Source organism: Trachemys scripta, chromosome 4, assembly GCF_013100865.1.
Source record: "Trachemys scripta elegans isolate TJP31775 chromosome 4, CAS_Tse_1.0, whole genome shotgun sequence".
Taxonomy (NCBI): Eukaryota; Metazoa; Chordata; order Testudines; family Emydidae; genus Trachemys; species Trachemys scripta.
The window spans coordinates 5,225,589-5,242,495 of NC_048301.1; the positions used below are offsets into that span (position 1 = coordinate 5,225,589).

Genomic DNA, 16,907 nt, shown 5'->3' on the forward strand with positions numbered 1-16,907 from the left:
GTGTCTTTCCCGTGACACCTGGGATCCAGGAAGGCTGAAGCAGCCACCCCTTATACCGTGTGCCTGGATGAAGCAAGCCCTGGTGTGTTTTTCTCTGGACTGGGACTGAGGTGAAACTTGGTCTCCTAGTGAGAGAAGATACAGCTGAGAGAAGCTCTCTCTCCTTGGGAGCAGGCTGGTGGTTGCTACTTTTAAACACCATGCTTTGTCCATAGGCCAATTCCCCACCCAGCCATGCACCTTCTTTGGCCCAGTCTCCAGCTGTCCTGTCACAGAGTCTCCATCACCAATAACATTTCCCTCAACACACAGCAGACCCCCATCAGACTCGTCACTGGGACCTCGCCAAGCTACCAAACGAAATGGGGGTACCTAACTTGTTTAGCATACCAAAGGCTAATGACCACCTGTGAATACTGAGACCGCAGTGGCCACCGACCTATACAAATGCACCTCTCTCTGCCTCAGCCCCATGATTTTCCTGTCTATTTACCTATTGAGTATTGTCTACATCAGGGGTAGGCAACCTATGGCACGCGTGCCAAAAGCGGCACGCGAGCTGATTTTCAGTGGCACTCACACTGCCCAGGTCCTGGCCACCATTCCAGGGGGCTCTGCATTTTAATTTAATTTTAAATGAAGTTTCTTAAACATTTTAAAAACCTTATTTACTTTACATACAACAATAGTTTAGTTATATTTATAAAGACTTATAGAAAGAGACCTTCTAAAAACGTTAAAATGTATGACTGGCACACGGAACCTTAAATTAGAGTGAATAAATGAAGACGTGGCACACCACTTCTGAAAGGTTGCCGACCCCTGGTCTACATCCTAGTTTGGGAGCTCTCTGGGACAGGGCCTGTCTTGGTGTAGTTTCTTTGTGTAGTATCTAGGACAATGTGGCCCAAACCTTTTTTTGCATCCTGTAGGCACCACCACTAATTAGCAAAACAATCTAACATATTTTTCCCCAAAATACATTTATTAAGATCACCCAAAATTGGGTATGATGCAAGTGAGTCCTTCCATTTAAGTACACTGTCTATCATGACAAACAGCAGGTCACCTGGGTCAAAGAAGGCATTTTAAAGCATCATTTCTGCATAGGCCAACCTGGTTGAGTGAGAAGTATCAAGGTCAAAGAGGAACCAATGGCATTGAAGGACAGGCCAGAGCCTGACAGTCTAATTTTCAAAGGACTACCATTCCAATGGAGAGAATTCTGGCACTGCGGATGGCTCCCCTGTCCAACCAATTTTATCAAGAGTAGGCAAGATTCCAAGCGCTTGCCATGCATGTCTTATTTCAGGCTAGCTAATTTTCACAGGGGCTAAAATTTTGGCAAGCCATATGTCTAGCCTAGGAGTATTGCTGTTTATTAAAAACATGTCAACTACCAGTTGTAATTGGGAAACAGCTTTAAAGTCACAAACAAGGCGCCTCGAATTCTCTAAAAAGAAAGACCACCACAGGAACCCAGACCACCAGGGTTTTCTGAAGTGAACCTTCTCTGCCAGGCAAGGGTGCCGAATACACAGGCCAAACTATGCCTGGCATTATCCTGGAGAATAGCCCGACAGTAGTCAGCATCATCTGAGTACAGCAAAGGGCCCCTCTGGACTAGGGCTCTTAAAGATGAGATGTTGGTACCATTAAGCATAGTGCCCGATCCTGAATTCCTTGCTCAGGCCAGCTGCCTCTGCAACCCTTTGCTTCAATGGGAGTTTTCCCAAAGTCAGCAGTAAAGGACTGGGGCCAGAGAATGAGGCAAATGCATGAGATACATCTCTCATTGACAGGCAAGGTAGATGTGTCCATTTGCACCAGGGCCACATTTGGTCCCAGATACTTAATTACTATGTATAGAGGGCTGGGGTGGGGGCACGGGGGGTGGGGGGAGAACATTTTTCATTCATTTTCTTTAAAAATGCATCCCATTGCTTTTGTAGGAAAGTCTAAATCTGAAATGTTTTCCTCCAGTTCTATTAGTCTTATGGATGACCCTAAAGCAACTATACATCTGTTTTTTTCCAAGGACAATCCTGGTTTTTCATATGACATCAAGGGAACTTCTCACAGGAGGCCAGAGATATCCCAGTTTTTCATTTAAGTCAATGAAAACATGGTTTGTTTTTTGATACAACTATAAAATGTTTGCTCAAAGTCAAATTTACTCTGTGTTTTCCAGCAGAATGAGGGCTCGGTGTGATGAACAACGTTTGGAGTGAAGAGAAATTGAGTGCAGACACTAACTACCCCTTCTTTTGCTCAGAGAAAACGTCAACATTTGATCAGTATTTCATGACAAATTCAGGCCAGGAAGTTACTGTGAAAATTCCTCCTCCACTCCATGAACGATGTACCGGTTGAGTGAGAAGTTGGCAGTAGCATTACCAATACCCTTTTCTTTTTATGTGCACTTTTGTGAGACTACTTCATGAGCCTAAAAATGTCACCACAAAAGTGTCCCCAATTTTTATTTTGAAATTCTGGTTGGCTTAGATGGACCCAGTCTGTGAAGTTGGATTCCAGAACCAAATGCACACACAGTTCGAGAGTATTTGAATTACGCGATCTGGATCAGTTCATTTAAAAGATAGGGTCCAGATGGAAAGTTGTGAACTTCCCTGAAATTGAAGAGTGTCTATAATTCTGGTTTGGTTCCCTTATTGTTACAACCATATATTGATTATATTCAAATACAAACAACAAGGCACTGAAATTAAGGTTATATTTTAAGCAAGAAATTTAAATTCATTTAAATTCAAAGAAACGTTGCAGTTATTGCCTACACATATCTACAGGCAGGTTTGATATCGTACCCTCTAGAGCATATACATTCTTTTAATAATGTAAAACAGGTTACAATTAAAGGCCAGATCATTTGCTGAGTAACTTATGTTGTTCTGATATTTTCATTAAAGTAATATTAAAAAGAGATTCACTGGTTCATTGAGTTCGAGGCGAGAAGGGACTTATCTAGTCTGACCTCAGCACAGCACAAGCCATAGATTTCCCCCCATGATTCCTGCTTCCGACCCCACAACCTATGGGTGAGCTAGAGCATAACTTTTAGAAAAGACATCCAATTTTTAATGTAAAGACCAAGTGACGAGGAATCCGGTACACCCCTTAGTGAGTTGTTCCAATGGCTAATTACCCTCACTGTTAAAAATGTATGTCCTAGTTCCTGTTTGCATTTTGCGGATTTCAACTTCCAGCCAGTGGCTCCTGCACCTCGCCAGAGGCTAGATTAAAGAGCCCTCTCCAATGAGACATCTTCTCCCTCTGTAGATACTTCTCGACCACAATCAAGTCACTTCTCAACATTTCTCTTGGATAAACTAAATCGGTTGAGCTCCTTTAGCCTCATTGCAAGGCATGTTTTACAATCTTTCCTGCAGCCAAACGGGTGAGCAGTGAGTTGCATTAAAGTACATTCATCATTGACCAGCATAGGCTGAGAGTTACCATACCTTAGTAATAGCAGGCTGTAGAAATAAATGTGTACACCACTCATGGGCTTGCAAACGGAATGCCGGGGCCTGCCTGGTCTTCCTTGACCGTCTGACCGGAGGGTTAGCGGAGCAGGAGGCAGGTTGGTATGAACCTCGGCCGTCATGCTGTGGCTTCATTTTTATCACTGTGGCAGAAGGACTCAGAAGATAATCTGAGGCATTTTCCAGGATTTTACACATGCCCAGCTCTGAAGCTGCACGGGCTTACACCTGGCCTACCGGGGGAAGTTTGTGAAGGGGCAGTTAATAAAAATGTGAAAACCCAATGCCAAAATCCAATCCAACTCCAGCAAAAGGCATGGTAAAAACTGGCACGCCTGAAGAGAGAGTATTCCTCCTACTGCTCAGTCTTGAAAGCACTTATGCCTGTGGATAGCCCTGTCTCATGTAAGAAGAGATATGCAGGATCAGGCCCTTTGTTTGCGGTCAGTCAGGAAACAGTAGCTACATTCAAGTGGAACAAAAGCCTATTCCAGCCTAGTGGGGCCCCAAAAGCCAACTGCCTGAGAACAAGCTCTGCTATTTCCACTGAAGTCCCAACTGTATTCAGTATTCATATTACTTATGGTGATGACAGGAAGTAATTCAGACTGAAATGTTCCTTGGAAACAAAATCTATGAGAATAAACCTGCAAAGACCCAGCAAGTAAGCAGAGGACAGCACGACCATCGCAGTGTGGGAAAGCCCCTCTGGCTAGAGGCAGAGTGGTTGGTGGGATTAGAACATACTAAGGAACACAAGCACAAGGTAGCAGATACTTGGCTGATGAGGACTCAAGCCCAAGTACAGGTGGAGACAGAGTACAAAGGAGATGCTTGACAGCTGTGTGGGTGGAAGGTGATACCATTTTTTGTACAAGCAACCCTTCTCCGTGGATACTGAAGAACGCCTTCCTTCCCAGAAACTGAACCAGATTTGTTGCAGGTTGAAGAAAATAACTAATTTGTAAAAAGTCCCCCTGGTTTGTTGTGCTAGTTTCTTTTCCCCTCAAGGTACATCCACGCTGCAGCTTCCCAACTTGGGTAGATGCTAAAACCAGCCACATCCCTAGGGGCAGCACAGGAGACAGCTCGGGCTAGCTGTCTGGATACATGCTCAGGCACTGGGACCAGTGGGGAGGTTTAGGTTGGATATTAGGAAACAATATTTCACTAGGAGGGTGGTGAAGCACTGGAATGGGTTACCTAGGGAGGTGGTGCAATCTCCTTCCTTAGAGGTTTTTAAGATCAGGCTTGACAAAGCCCTGGCTGGGATGATTTAGTTGGGGTTGGTCCTGCTTTGAGCAGGGGGTTGGACTAGATGACCTCCTGAGGTCCCTTCCAACCCTGATATTCTATGATTCTATGACCATACTGAGGTGGTGGGCCCAAGCTGCCTCCCGGGCTATTCCCAGCTACACCGCTATTTTTACTGTTCGCTCAAGCACAGCTAGCGCGCCTGTCTGCCCGAGCTGAGACGCACACTCCCAGCTGCAGTGTAGATAGATCTGAAGTGACACTGGGGTTGCACTCGGAATTATTCCGACCCACTACATAATGCAAAAATTAAGTCATTGTAAAAGCAAATACATACACCAATTTACTATTCAGAGCCGGAAGCGTCTTTTCAAATAGATACCTGCTGCCCTTTAGTGAAAGGCTATCGGCAGTATCCACCCGAATTGTTACCCTAGACACTAAAACCTTTACCTGTCACAATAATAATACAGAGTAGGGAGAGAAAATTCAAGTGCCATTATGTGTTTGATGAACCACAAAGCCCCTTGAGAATGTTCATATTAATGAGAACATATTATGTATTCAGTGCAGAGGCACTGTAGTGTTTAGAGTATAATGTACCTTTAAATGGACACTGTCAGCTGAACAATCACACTGTGTCCGAGAAAAGCTACCTGCAATTATTATTTTTATCACCTAATGCGAGAGCTGAAAGAGATTAGGGGGGAAGTAGCTCACTCGTTTCAGTTTGTCTCCTTTGAGAACTGGGCGGCACACACTGCGTGAGCTGTTCAAAAGCACAAAGGACAGCTGGGTGCATGGCTCCCTCTGGAAATCAATGGGAGTTAAGAGGCACCAGTCATTAGTGCCTTTGAAAATCCCCCGCACCGTGGGTGCAGTCAGTGTCACTGCTTCCCCCTAGAGTCGTGATTTCAAACGGAGGACAATGCATTTGTCAAAGCACAGTCATTGGACTAGAGACCCAAGAGGGTCACCTGCAGAAGCTCCCCCTGCTCCTACACAAAAGGGGGACCAGCTGTATCCTCAGCACTATATTCCCTTCTGTCAGATGCCACCAAGCATCCAGGGTCCACCCCACAGCAGTGCAAAGAGTGGGTATGGGCCTGGAGTGGTCAAACTCGCCACGCTCTAGCTCTCCAGAGATTGCCACAGTCCACTTCCCCCCCACCCCGCACTCAAGGGGTCCCAGCCACAGTTGCAGCCAGAGGAAATCCCCAGCTCTGGACCTGTGCTGCAAGCAACCGGAGCTCAGTGTGGACCAGAGCTGGTGCAGAGAAACGGGGATGCAGAGCACACCAAGGGCTGCAGCAACCTCGCGCCAGGATGGGCTGCCCATTGGCGCTGGCCATTGCAGATAGCCCTGTCTGCAACAGAGCAGCCTGCACCAACAGCCAAGAGACCCCCTTCCATGAACACGCGGGCTCTGCCGGACACCAAGAGGGTGTTCCCGGCGGCGGTAACTAAACACCCGTAATCACATCATGACTCGCACATCCTGCCATTGCTTCCCCGTCTCCCCCCGAACACCGCCCCACACCCCACTGAGCCTGCATTTCTGTAACTATGATGCCAGTTCGTGGGTCTGTGGAGGCGGTCTGTCTCTTTCCCCCATTGACTCCCCCCCTCAACCTGTGCCTCCTGTCAGTCCGGTTACTCTACAACGGGGTTGAAAAATTACCTGCTTGGCCCAGAATATGAAAACTGGCTTTGATATCACTCTAGGGACCCCTCCCCATTTATTTCTGAGGCTTTTCTATCAGTTCTGTTGAGGTCGCTATACTACCCCAGTAAACAACAGAGAATTGCTTAAGCGTCTGCAGGGACTGGATGTAGTGGGAGGAGGAGACATTTTAGAAACAGGACAGCAGCCACTGCAGAGCCCAGCCTCCTACAGCGGTGAAGTTTGGCTATCCCAGTCACCGGGCACCCAGAGGGTTCAAAGGCCCAGTCGCGAGAACACATCTTCAAAGAACAGGCCTCTCCCACATTCCCCTTTGAAAATTCCCCTGGTTTTCCCAGCCGCCCAAGCCAAACCTTGAGCCCTTTGAAGCCAATGTCTCAATTGGTTCTATTTTCAACTGGTCCAAGATACAAACTGCTGAGTTTACAGCGCCTCCAAGGAGGTTTCAATGAAAGCCACGGCCAACTGTTCACTAGGGAATCGAAACCGGGCGAACCAGCTCCTCCAAGCTTGCTCACAAAAACCTTTCCAGCTCCAGCCCTTGATCAGCATGCACACAGCTCCCACCGCTGCTGACGGGAGTCGCGGGCGCAGATCAAGGACGGTGCATTTACTGATGAAGAGGGAGTCAAAAGTGGCACCTCTGAGCAGACAAGCTGCCCGGAAAGATGCGAGGAGAGGGAGAGAAGCTGGATTGAGCTATTTTTCCCTCTTCATTTGTTTTTCCCACTGACTCTAATTAAACTGGATTTAGCTCACGAGCCAGGAGAGATTTATTTATTTATTTTGAAGTGCTTCCTTGCTGCCAGACTTCCTCCCAATTCCCCTCGCTCCGATTCAGAGAGAACACCTTGACCCAATATATGCAGAGCATCAACCATTTCCTTCTATGGAGATGCAAGCAATGTGCTAATAAGCCACTCAAGACAGCCGACAGAAAACGCTTTAAATGTCAAGAGGATTGTTTTGGAGTTATCATCTTCTTACTCTGAACGCGGCACAGTCAGCGGGGTAGCTCCTGTGTGGAGTAGGGTCCACTGGAGACAATAGAGCTGCCATCGCTCACACCCACTGAGGATACGGCCCACTCTTTTGCTTGCTTGAAACTTAATGTATTTTAATGATATTTATCAGACACAAAACTTGCTTTTAGTTGCCATCTACATGGAAAGCATTACATGCCATGTTCCACATGCCCGTTCTCTTGTCAGATTTTGTCAGATTTTGCCAGATTTTGACACCATTCCAAATATCTTTGCCTTTCTTTCCAGTATGAGACAGACAAGGTGGGCGAGGGAATCTCTTTTCTTGGACCAAGTTCTGCTGGTGAAAGAGACGAGCTTCGGAGTTACAGACCCCCTTGTCTCTCTCATATCCTGGGACCAAGAGAGCTACAACACTGCCACCGCAAACTCTACGATATGAAATTTACCAACAGACTAATCCTGCATTACTGACTTAGGGGTACATCTACACTACAGCGGGGAGTCGATTTAAGATACGCAAATTCAGCTACGTGAATAGCGTAGCTGAATTCGATGTATTACAGCCGACTTACCCCGTTGTGAGGACGGCGGCAAAATCGACTTCTGCCGCTTTTTGTCGGCGGCGCTTACTACCACCTCCGCTGGTGGAGTTAGAGCGCCGATTCAGGGATCGATTGTCGCGTCCCGACGGGACGCGATAAATTGATCCCCGAGAGGTCGATTTCTACCCGCCGATTCAGGCGGGTAGTATAGACCAGACCTCAGGTAACTAGCACTCAGTGATACCCCAATAGAACTCCTCTTGTGCATAAAGGCTGCGGTATTTGTCTGTAAAAACAGTACTTCGGTCACTGTTCAGCCCGATCGAAAGCCCACTGATGTTGATAGGAGCTTCTCCATTGGCATCAGTGGACTTTGGATCCACCCCAAAAATTCATTTAATTGCAGTTATTTAATCTTTTCCGACAAATCAGTGGAGATTTCCATATGTTGATTGTGCTCCCTGGATCATGCTGGTGGCAGCACAAAACCAGTGCAGCCGAGTGCAAAACCAAGCCAGCATATTCCTCTCCATAAAAATCCAATGCCCCTTTGCATGATTCACCCATGTACAATGCTGCAGCGTGTGACCTATTGCATAATCCAGCAGCCTCTAGGACCTCCAAGAAAAGAATCAGTTTGAAGAGTCATTTCTATTCATTTGTGTTGGTTAATGGGCAGGTTGATGGGCCAGATTTATTTCCCTCTCTCCACATTCTCTAAGTGCATTAGCTTACATGCAGAAAATGAAATCATCTCCCAGCATTAATGAAATCTCAGTGATAAAATATGCTGGGAGAAGAGGGAACAGCCTTCAAGGGAATCTAAGTGGGTTGAGTGAAGAGTTAAAGTTTTGAAGGATTGGCTGCTCAGTAAATGGTCCTGGAGTTAGCGGTTGTAGAGCACATCAGCTGCTTAGAAATGCATAGCACTGCAGCAGGACATAATACCTTTCCTGTTCTCGGGTGAGACCGCTTTGGTTTCGGTCACACAATATCCAGAATTGTACAGGGTTAAACCATATGATACAATAACAGCATTCAAAGATATCCACGATGGGGAGCACTGATTCAGAAAACCAGCTCTCTAAACGAAACCAGCCGTACCATTTGGGGGCTGGGTAATTAAGAGGCTGGCTTTTGAATATAAGAGCTAATAATCAGCTATCTTCCTGAACCTAGTTAGTTTTGCTAACAGGGAAAATGCATTAGTGTTGGGGTTCCCACCTCCCTTGAGGGTTTTTTTTCCTCCTTCCAGCCTCACTTGTTTCACTAGCTTCAGCCAGAGTATCAGGTAAAAGCAGGGTCAGCTATGACATACAGCCATCAATATTGCTAAAGCCAACAGTCATTAATCTCCTGTTCTGGTTAGCTGCTAGCATGCAGCTACAAAACAAAAGCTGCAATGTAGCTGACAAAAGTTCTTTCTTGACAAGACATGACCACCAGTTTCTGTTGAATGGCTGGCTGTATTTTCTATACAGGATACTTCATCAGACCCCAAATCAAGTCGCCATATGGAATGCCAGGCTCAGCTCTTATTTTTAGATCCACTGATTGATTTGAAATGTGCGTCTTTGTAAATCATAAAAATATTTTAAAATTAAGCCTATCGTATAAGGCTTTTAGCAGGCATTAAAAAACAAACAAACCAGGAGCAATCTTTCTAGTGTTTAGTGTCAGAAATGTCACCCTTCCACATTAGTCACGGCAGCAACTGAAGAGGATCATCCTTCACTTACCGGGGTGCTTTTTTGGGGGGAAAGGGGGGAGGAGAGACACTTCCCTTTGTGTATTTAGTACTACAAGATACTGGTTTCAAGCTGGCCATCGCATAGTTTTAGCCCATCTCAACAATACTCCTCTCTCCAATGCCCTGAGCACTGTGCTTATTCTTTTCAATTTTTCTCTCTTTTCTTCGGGGTTTATTGATAAACATTTTGAGGAATACTACTACTGTTACCCAGGTCTGTCGGTGGGATTTTTAGCTCTTAATTATAGACGCTGTTATAAAATAGTTTGTGTGTGTGTGTAGAGATGGATCCATGTTACATACACATGCTTCTCTTTATATAAAGATACCTGTCTTTACATACACGAACTTGCACTCACCTTCAGCAGTATTTTGACATCTACGAATTGATGGACATTTAGGATTACTAAGGGCCATGTCTTCCCTGTTCATGGGAAAAGAGCACGGAAGTAACAAACATATAAAAAGAGAAAAGATGTGCAAGACATAGACAAACAGTCTGTAGTGAAACATGGAGTAGCACACAGCTGGGGTATGACCACCAACTACAAGGAGGAAGAGCAGCCTATGGAATGCACTGTGCGTAGCAGAGCTATGCCTGTTTCTGGGAAAGGAGACTGGGTTGCATTTATGTAAGCTGTGGCTGTGAGCCTCTTAGAATTTGCAAATGAGCCTCCCTCCCACCCACACAGGCTGTTTTCAGACAGCCACCGTAGGCCTGGTGAAGCCATTGCTGTATTTAGATGATATGTATCTCACCAAAATGTTTATAGCTGCTCATCTCAAGTTATTTGTGCAAATTGTTACAGAGTTGGAAATTTTGTCTCTAGTATAACAGGCAGTGATTTTCTGTGACTCCTTCCCTTTTTCCTCCAGGCCACACACCCCACCTCTGATATTATAATTTTGGCAGTTCATCCAGGTTGTGCCACTTCCCTGCTGTAATTCAGTTTGTGTAACATCACGCAGAAGGTTGTGAATTGCAGTCAGACTTTTCAGGGGAGATTTTTAGTAATTTGCTGCACTCTTCTTCGTTCTGCAGCGTGCAACGCATGGGAGTACATGACTCTAAGACATAATGGTTCGGAGTGCCTGGAACAACACAAACCGTTTATAACAGACCCAAAAGCCTGTGAAATTCGGCATCCTTAGCCTAAAGAGCTTGTCAAATTGACATAAGAATTTTGTTCTCCCATCTTTACTACATCCTTCATCTTTACGGAACACAGTTTATTCAAGTTATCGAATAACAACACTTCGTGCCCATATTAAGCCTTCTCACCAAGATATTTTCATACTGCACTGCAACTCTACTGTAGAATAAAAATATGTACCAGTAATGTTCTGAGTACTTACTTTTTATGCTTTAGTAACCATGCCTGGCATCCAGAGATAAGTAATTTAAAAAGGGGGAAAGTGCATGCAGCACTAGAGTTTTTCGAAGAATTATTTTGCAGAAAACAAGCTAGCTAAAATTAAGGAGGAAAAGCCCCATTTTTTTCAGGCCCTTTGGATCTTTGTATTACATTGGTCCAGAGAATAGGGGACTAGGCTAGGAGTCAGGTAGATCGGAGGTCTGTTCCTAGCTGTGCCGCTGACCTGCTGTGTGACCTTGGGCAAGTCACTCCACCTCTTTGAGCCTGTGTCCCTATCCACCCAAAGAGTTTGTATACATGGCGTTAAACGGGACTACACAAACAGGTACCTACTAGTTCACACGAGAAGGGTCTACATGGGGCAGTTACAGCGCAACCCTTCAGTGCATGCTCCAGCCCACACCCCCGTAGTCCGCATTGCCGTTAGTCGGTCTTCCAGGCTCACCTGGAATATTATTAATAATTTTATCAGAAATAGTGGCTGGAGCACTGGGCTGGGACTAAGGAGCTCTGGGTTGTATTCTTGGCTCTGGCACTGAGCTGCTGGGTAACTGTGGATAAATCACTCCACATCTCTATGCCTCCATTTCCCCATCAGTAAAATGGGAACACTGAGACTGACCTCCTTTGAAATGTTCTGAGAGCTACTGTTGAAAAGTACTATGTAAGAGCTAGGTATTATTATTACTAATAATACTTTCAAGTAATGTTAGTTTAAAACAAATGTATACCCACATTTATCTTAAGAAAGTGAATTACATTCTTCTGGGATCTTGGAATCTATGTTAAGGTGGATCGGTGGTTTGCATTTTAAAATACGAAGGGCCAGACACCACTGTTACCAGTCAGCGGCGCTCCAATGAAGTCCAATGGCATTTAGACCTGTTGAGGAACTGGCCCAAAGACAAGCGATATTAAAAAATGGGAAGGGAAAAGATAGTAAAATGTCTTTGCCTACTACTGCAGTCAGGTCTATTTTTTGGCATTAAGTATTGTCATTATTTATCAATGAGTTTCATTAAGTGGCAGGGTGTACACAAAAGAGGATGTAGTCCCTGCCCCAAGGAGATTACAATTTGGCATGATCCTGCTGTCATTGAAATCAGTGGAAAAATTCACATTAAACTGCAATGGGTGCAGGACAGGCCCCCACATTTTCAGGATTCTTGGTGAAATATTGCCACTAGTTTTCCAGTCAAACATAAAAGAAAAAAAACTATGAACAAAAAGATTTAAGACACAATTTTCAAAGGCACCTATATTTTCAAAAGTGATTTAGGCACTAAGTTGCCTAAGTGTGCCCACGTCACTTTTGAAAATGGGACCTAGGCAATTTGGAACATTTTACCTTTCCTCAAAATTATTCCGGAAATATAGAGTGGGATTTTCCAACAGCTCCCAGTGGAGCTAACAGGAGCTTTATTATGACTGCTTGATTTCAACAGGATGCTGAAAACTTTGGAAAGTTACTGTTCCATAATGTTCTGAGACCTGGGCTTCAAAGGACTACCTTGAACAATCTGCCAGACAAGAATGGACTCTTGGAACAAAACACGTCACATGGTTTTCCTGGGAAATATCTAGGGGGAGGCAAATGCAAATTTCCCAGGCTCCAGTTATACAAAACCCAGCCTTTTGAAGCTACACTCTGAGAAGTGAGTTATTGTCTGCTGATCACCTGTTACATGAGGACAAAATCAAAGACCTAAGCTGCATAAGGGAAAGACTGAACTATTCATGATTGTTCTGGTTCTGAATTTGAAACAGTTAGGAACTTGTAACCATAGGGAAAAATCAGTTCCGGGTTTTGATGGACTGACACCTACCAGAGCCAGAGGTTGGAGTTGGGATGATCTCTGGGGAGCTTTTTTTAGGATGCATGCAGGTTCTTTTATTGTTTTACCTCTGTTTTCCCTGTAATGCTTTCACCTTAAGAATAAAGGTGCTTGCTTATAAAGAGCTGTGTTGTAACTTAGAACTGTAGGCCATTACGCTGTTCATAGCCTCTGGAGCGAGAAAACAAAAGTGCAGATGATGACCTGTTTAGGCAGTCTGGCTTGCTGGGAATATCACAGCATAAGCAGGGAACCGTGCAGCTGGAAAACCCCAGTCAGGACAGAGAGAGTTGTGGGTCTCTGGCCAAGAGAGGTGATGCCTGAGGAGCTGGAAGCCTAGACTGGTGCCCTCGAGGAAGAAATACATGTGCCGTTGCCCTGAACTGGTATATTTAAAAAAAAAAGTGAGGTGCTTGCCAACTGAAAAACAAGACTGAGTTTAATGTATAATTTTAAAATATCATATGTTCACTTACAACTCAAAAACCACTTTGTCTCCCAACATCATGAACATCTGCAGGTCCCTAGTCCATCACAGAGACCAAGTATAATGTGCATTACAGAATGACAATACATCACATTTAACTCTTATTTATAAAGAAGTCTTATCCCAGATGTGCAATCCTTTTTTCAGTAACAATTTCAGCAGAATTACTAGCAACCAACTAAGGGCACGATCTCTTTCATAGATGCCCACGCACAACGTATAAGCCTTAACAAATACTCTCCTATGCATTGCAGAAACTTATGTTCCAAGAAATCCAACAATGTGTGTCCCTGTGCTTGACAGGCGAATGGATGCATTGGTGGCACACAGAGTGTAATGTTTCAAGTCAGTAATGCAAACGCTAAGGAAAATCCTCATGACAGTTCCTAATATTTTGAATTACATTAGATTTCAAAAAACCTCCAGCCACAAGTTTGCTTGCAGGCGGGTAATGGACATGAATGGCCTATTGCATTCATATGTGTGCACACATATGCCAAAAGAAGCGTGTACTAGAAAAATGACAAAGATTCCTTAACATGTACTATCACAATACTCTTGTGAGAATGGGAGGCATGAGAGCCATGTCACCACTGAGCTACGCTGCTTATGTAATGACGAGCAGTAACTAGAAACACGGGGGCAAGTGAGAGACAGAGGAACACATTTAGCCCTAAGCAAGCAAGTGCAACTTATACTGGAGTTAACAGGGTTGCATCTACTTAGACCAGTAATTAATGTGACCCAGCGCTCCCTCATCCCCAGGCCACCCCTTGGATATCAATGAAGTAGCACGGGGCCCCAGAGGTGTGTATTGTGCTAGCGCTGCACCAGCCCCATAATGTCACCCTGCTCTTTGGACTTTTTGGCTTTTGTTATGATGTCACAGGATTTATCATGGATTATGGCCGCCTCTCGTATGTAGCATATTCTCCTGTGAACGTGCTGCATCTACATCTCTTCTACTAGGAGGGGTTTTGTTTAGCCTACCTTTTGATACCATTTTTAATAACCATCTGGTGCGCTAAATAAAGTGCTGATTGACATTCTGGACAATGCCTTTGAAGGCAGTAAGGCTGCATGAGGAGGAAAATCAGCACGGATTTTGGCCCTGTAATTTCCAGATGCACAAAATCATTGTGGACAAACTACTTGCATTCATCTAATCTGCTCCTCCGGGCTGCAGTGAACATGTTCAAATTCCCATCCACTTGCACCAATAAAAACCTTGCAAAGCCAGCTCTCAAATCAGGGGTTCACCACCACCCAGAGCAATGCATTATGTTTTTAACAGGTGTGCGCCAGTGCAAGAAAGAGAAATACAGACTGATCTTGGATGGGGTGATTCGCAAGCCACTGTAAAGAAATGTAACATGGCTAATGAGAAGAAATGTTCCTACGGCCAAATGTGTCCTGTAAGTTGATCCCTATGGTGGCTACTCTAGGCTGTGATATGTTACAGATTCCGGTATTCCTGGCTGTCTGTTTTACCACCCTGCATGATTTCTACAGCAGCTACTCTGGAACATACACCAATTTGCTTCCCTCTCCAGGTCTAACTGGGATATTTGTCTTCTCTGAATCTGCGCTGTGCCAACAGGCTGGGGTCAGCATTCCTGACACCAGGATGCTGTTGCCAGGGCAGGCATCTGAATGAGAGAAATTCAGGGGAAATGCAAAATAGAAACATATAAAAATCCTCTTCAGGGAGCGAGGGAGGGGGCAGGAGCCCCCACCGAAGTGCAGGCTCCTGGCTGAAGGGAGGAGCTGCCCCCCCCCCCGCCGCCAATCCCTTGCAGAGGAGCTCCCAGGACCCCTGGAAGAGCCTGGGCTGGACTTGGTCATGAATTGGGAGCCCCGCGGACCTTGGGTCCCCGGGTGGCTGCAGACGCGAGGCTCGTTCGGCAGGGAAAGCTTATTTCTAGCGTCCCCCGTGCCTCCCCACGCCTCGCTTGGGGGCTTTCTCCACGTTTGCTCGGGGCCCGGAGTGGGAGAGCCACTCCGGCCTCGCTGCAGCCCCGTTCCTGCGCCCCAGAGCCGGATGATCCCAGAACAGGGAGGGTCCCAGCCCCACGGCCAGCCGGCGGAACACCGCGGCCGTGTGGCGCCCACGGAGAATGGACCCTGGAGGGGGGAAATCGCTCGCTCCCCGCTCCGGAGTGGGGACTCCGCTTTCCGTTCACACGGCGGCTCATTGCCCCCGCGCGGCGGGGAACCGGGGCAAATGGGTTTACAGCGGGTCACGGCGATCGACGGGTCTCTTAGCTCCCAGCCCAAGCCGCCCGCTCCCTCCTCTGCCGCACACGCTCCAGGTGGGAAGTGAGGGCTGACGGGTCCCTGGACCGAGACCCCAGACGTGCTGTTTGCAGCGGGGAGTCCCGTCCCCCCAACCCCATCTTGAATCCGCCTCCATCCCCATTCCCCCCAAGCGGTCTCTGGCAGTGGGAACCGGGGCTCTCTTCTGATGCCAGTGCTCATGGCAACGGGGGTGCACAGAGAGCAAACTCCCTGCACTTCCCGAGCCCGGTCTCCCCGGAGAAACGGGGGAGGGAGGAGATGAGCCGGGGGGAGGATGGGAATCAGGAGGCAGGAATCTAAGGGTTGCACACAGCAAGTTTGATCCGGCGCTCCAGGTCGGTCCCGTCCCCCAGCTAACAGCCACGGAGGGGCTCCAGTCTTGCAATGCACGACGACAAGCGAACAGTGCCCCCCGCCCCATTCTGCATTGGGGGACAACCCCCTGCCTTAGCGGGCCGCGGGGGGTCAGTCCCACCTCTCTCTTCCCCGCGGCGGAGACCCCCCCTCCCAAGGTCAGGCTGGGCTCGGCGGGTGGGAAGGGACTCACCGTACACCCCTTGGCCGGAGATCCCCTCCAGCAGCACCGTCAGCAGCCACACCAGCCCGTACACTAAATCCATCTTCGCGTGAGCATCCACATATCCAGCCCCGGGCGGAAAGGAAGCGCGGGACCTGCCGGAGGCCAATGCCCAGCCCAGGAGGCTCCAAGCAGCGGGGCGCCCCGGGACACGCGGCCGGTGGGGAGCTGCCCTCCCTCGCGGCAGAGGCTGGGCAAGCCGGGGCAGGCGCTGCGAGCCGGGGGGTCCGCTCCTCTGCCCCCCGCCGCCCTCCAGCCCCGCGGGGGTCCCCCCTCCTCGGGGTCTCTCGCCTTCACCAAGTCACTCGCCGCAGCAGGATCGAGCCGCCAGCCGCCTCCGGGGCCACCCCAGCCGGCTCCCCGCTCCCGTCACATGCCATCGCAGCGCGGCTCCCGGGGCATGGTGCGCGGGGCCGGACCCCGGGCGCTCTCCGGAACCAGCCTCCCGAGAAGCAGCAAGAAAACCGCCCCCCGGCCGAGGGCAGCAGCAGCCCGCGGGGAGCCGATGCACGGCTGCCCTGCGGCCCCCAGCCCGGGGCCCCCTCCCCAGGCAGCGGCCGGGGCCGGGGAGCCGAGCGGCGAGCAGCGGGGGCGGCGGAACGCGAGGCACCTGCC

At 47.6% G+C, this 16,907-nt stretch overlaps 1 protein-coding gene across 2 annotated transcripts in view; it reads right to left on the reverse strand.

Annotated features, from left to right (window-relative positions):
• The window catches only part of MDGA2 (MAM domain containing glycosylphosphatidylinositol anchor 2), a 619,444-nt gene extending 602,745 nt beyond the window's left edge, over window positions 1–16,699 (reverse strand). For both annotated transcript variants that reach the window (XM_034770448.1, XM_034770447.1), the window contains exon 1: window positions 16,263–16,699. In XM_034770448.1, the coding sequence (XP_034626339.1) occupies window positions 16,263–16,335 (73 nt within the window). In that variant the 5' untranslated portion in view covers window positions 16,336–16,699. The remainder of the gene's footprint in view (window positions 1–16,262) is intronic.
• Window positions 16,700–16,907: the final 208 nt, after the last annotated feature.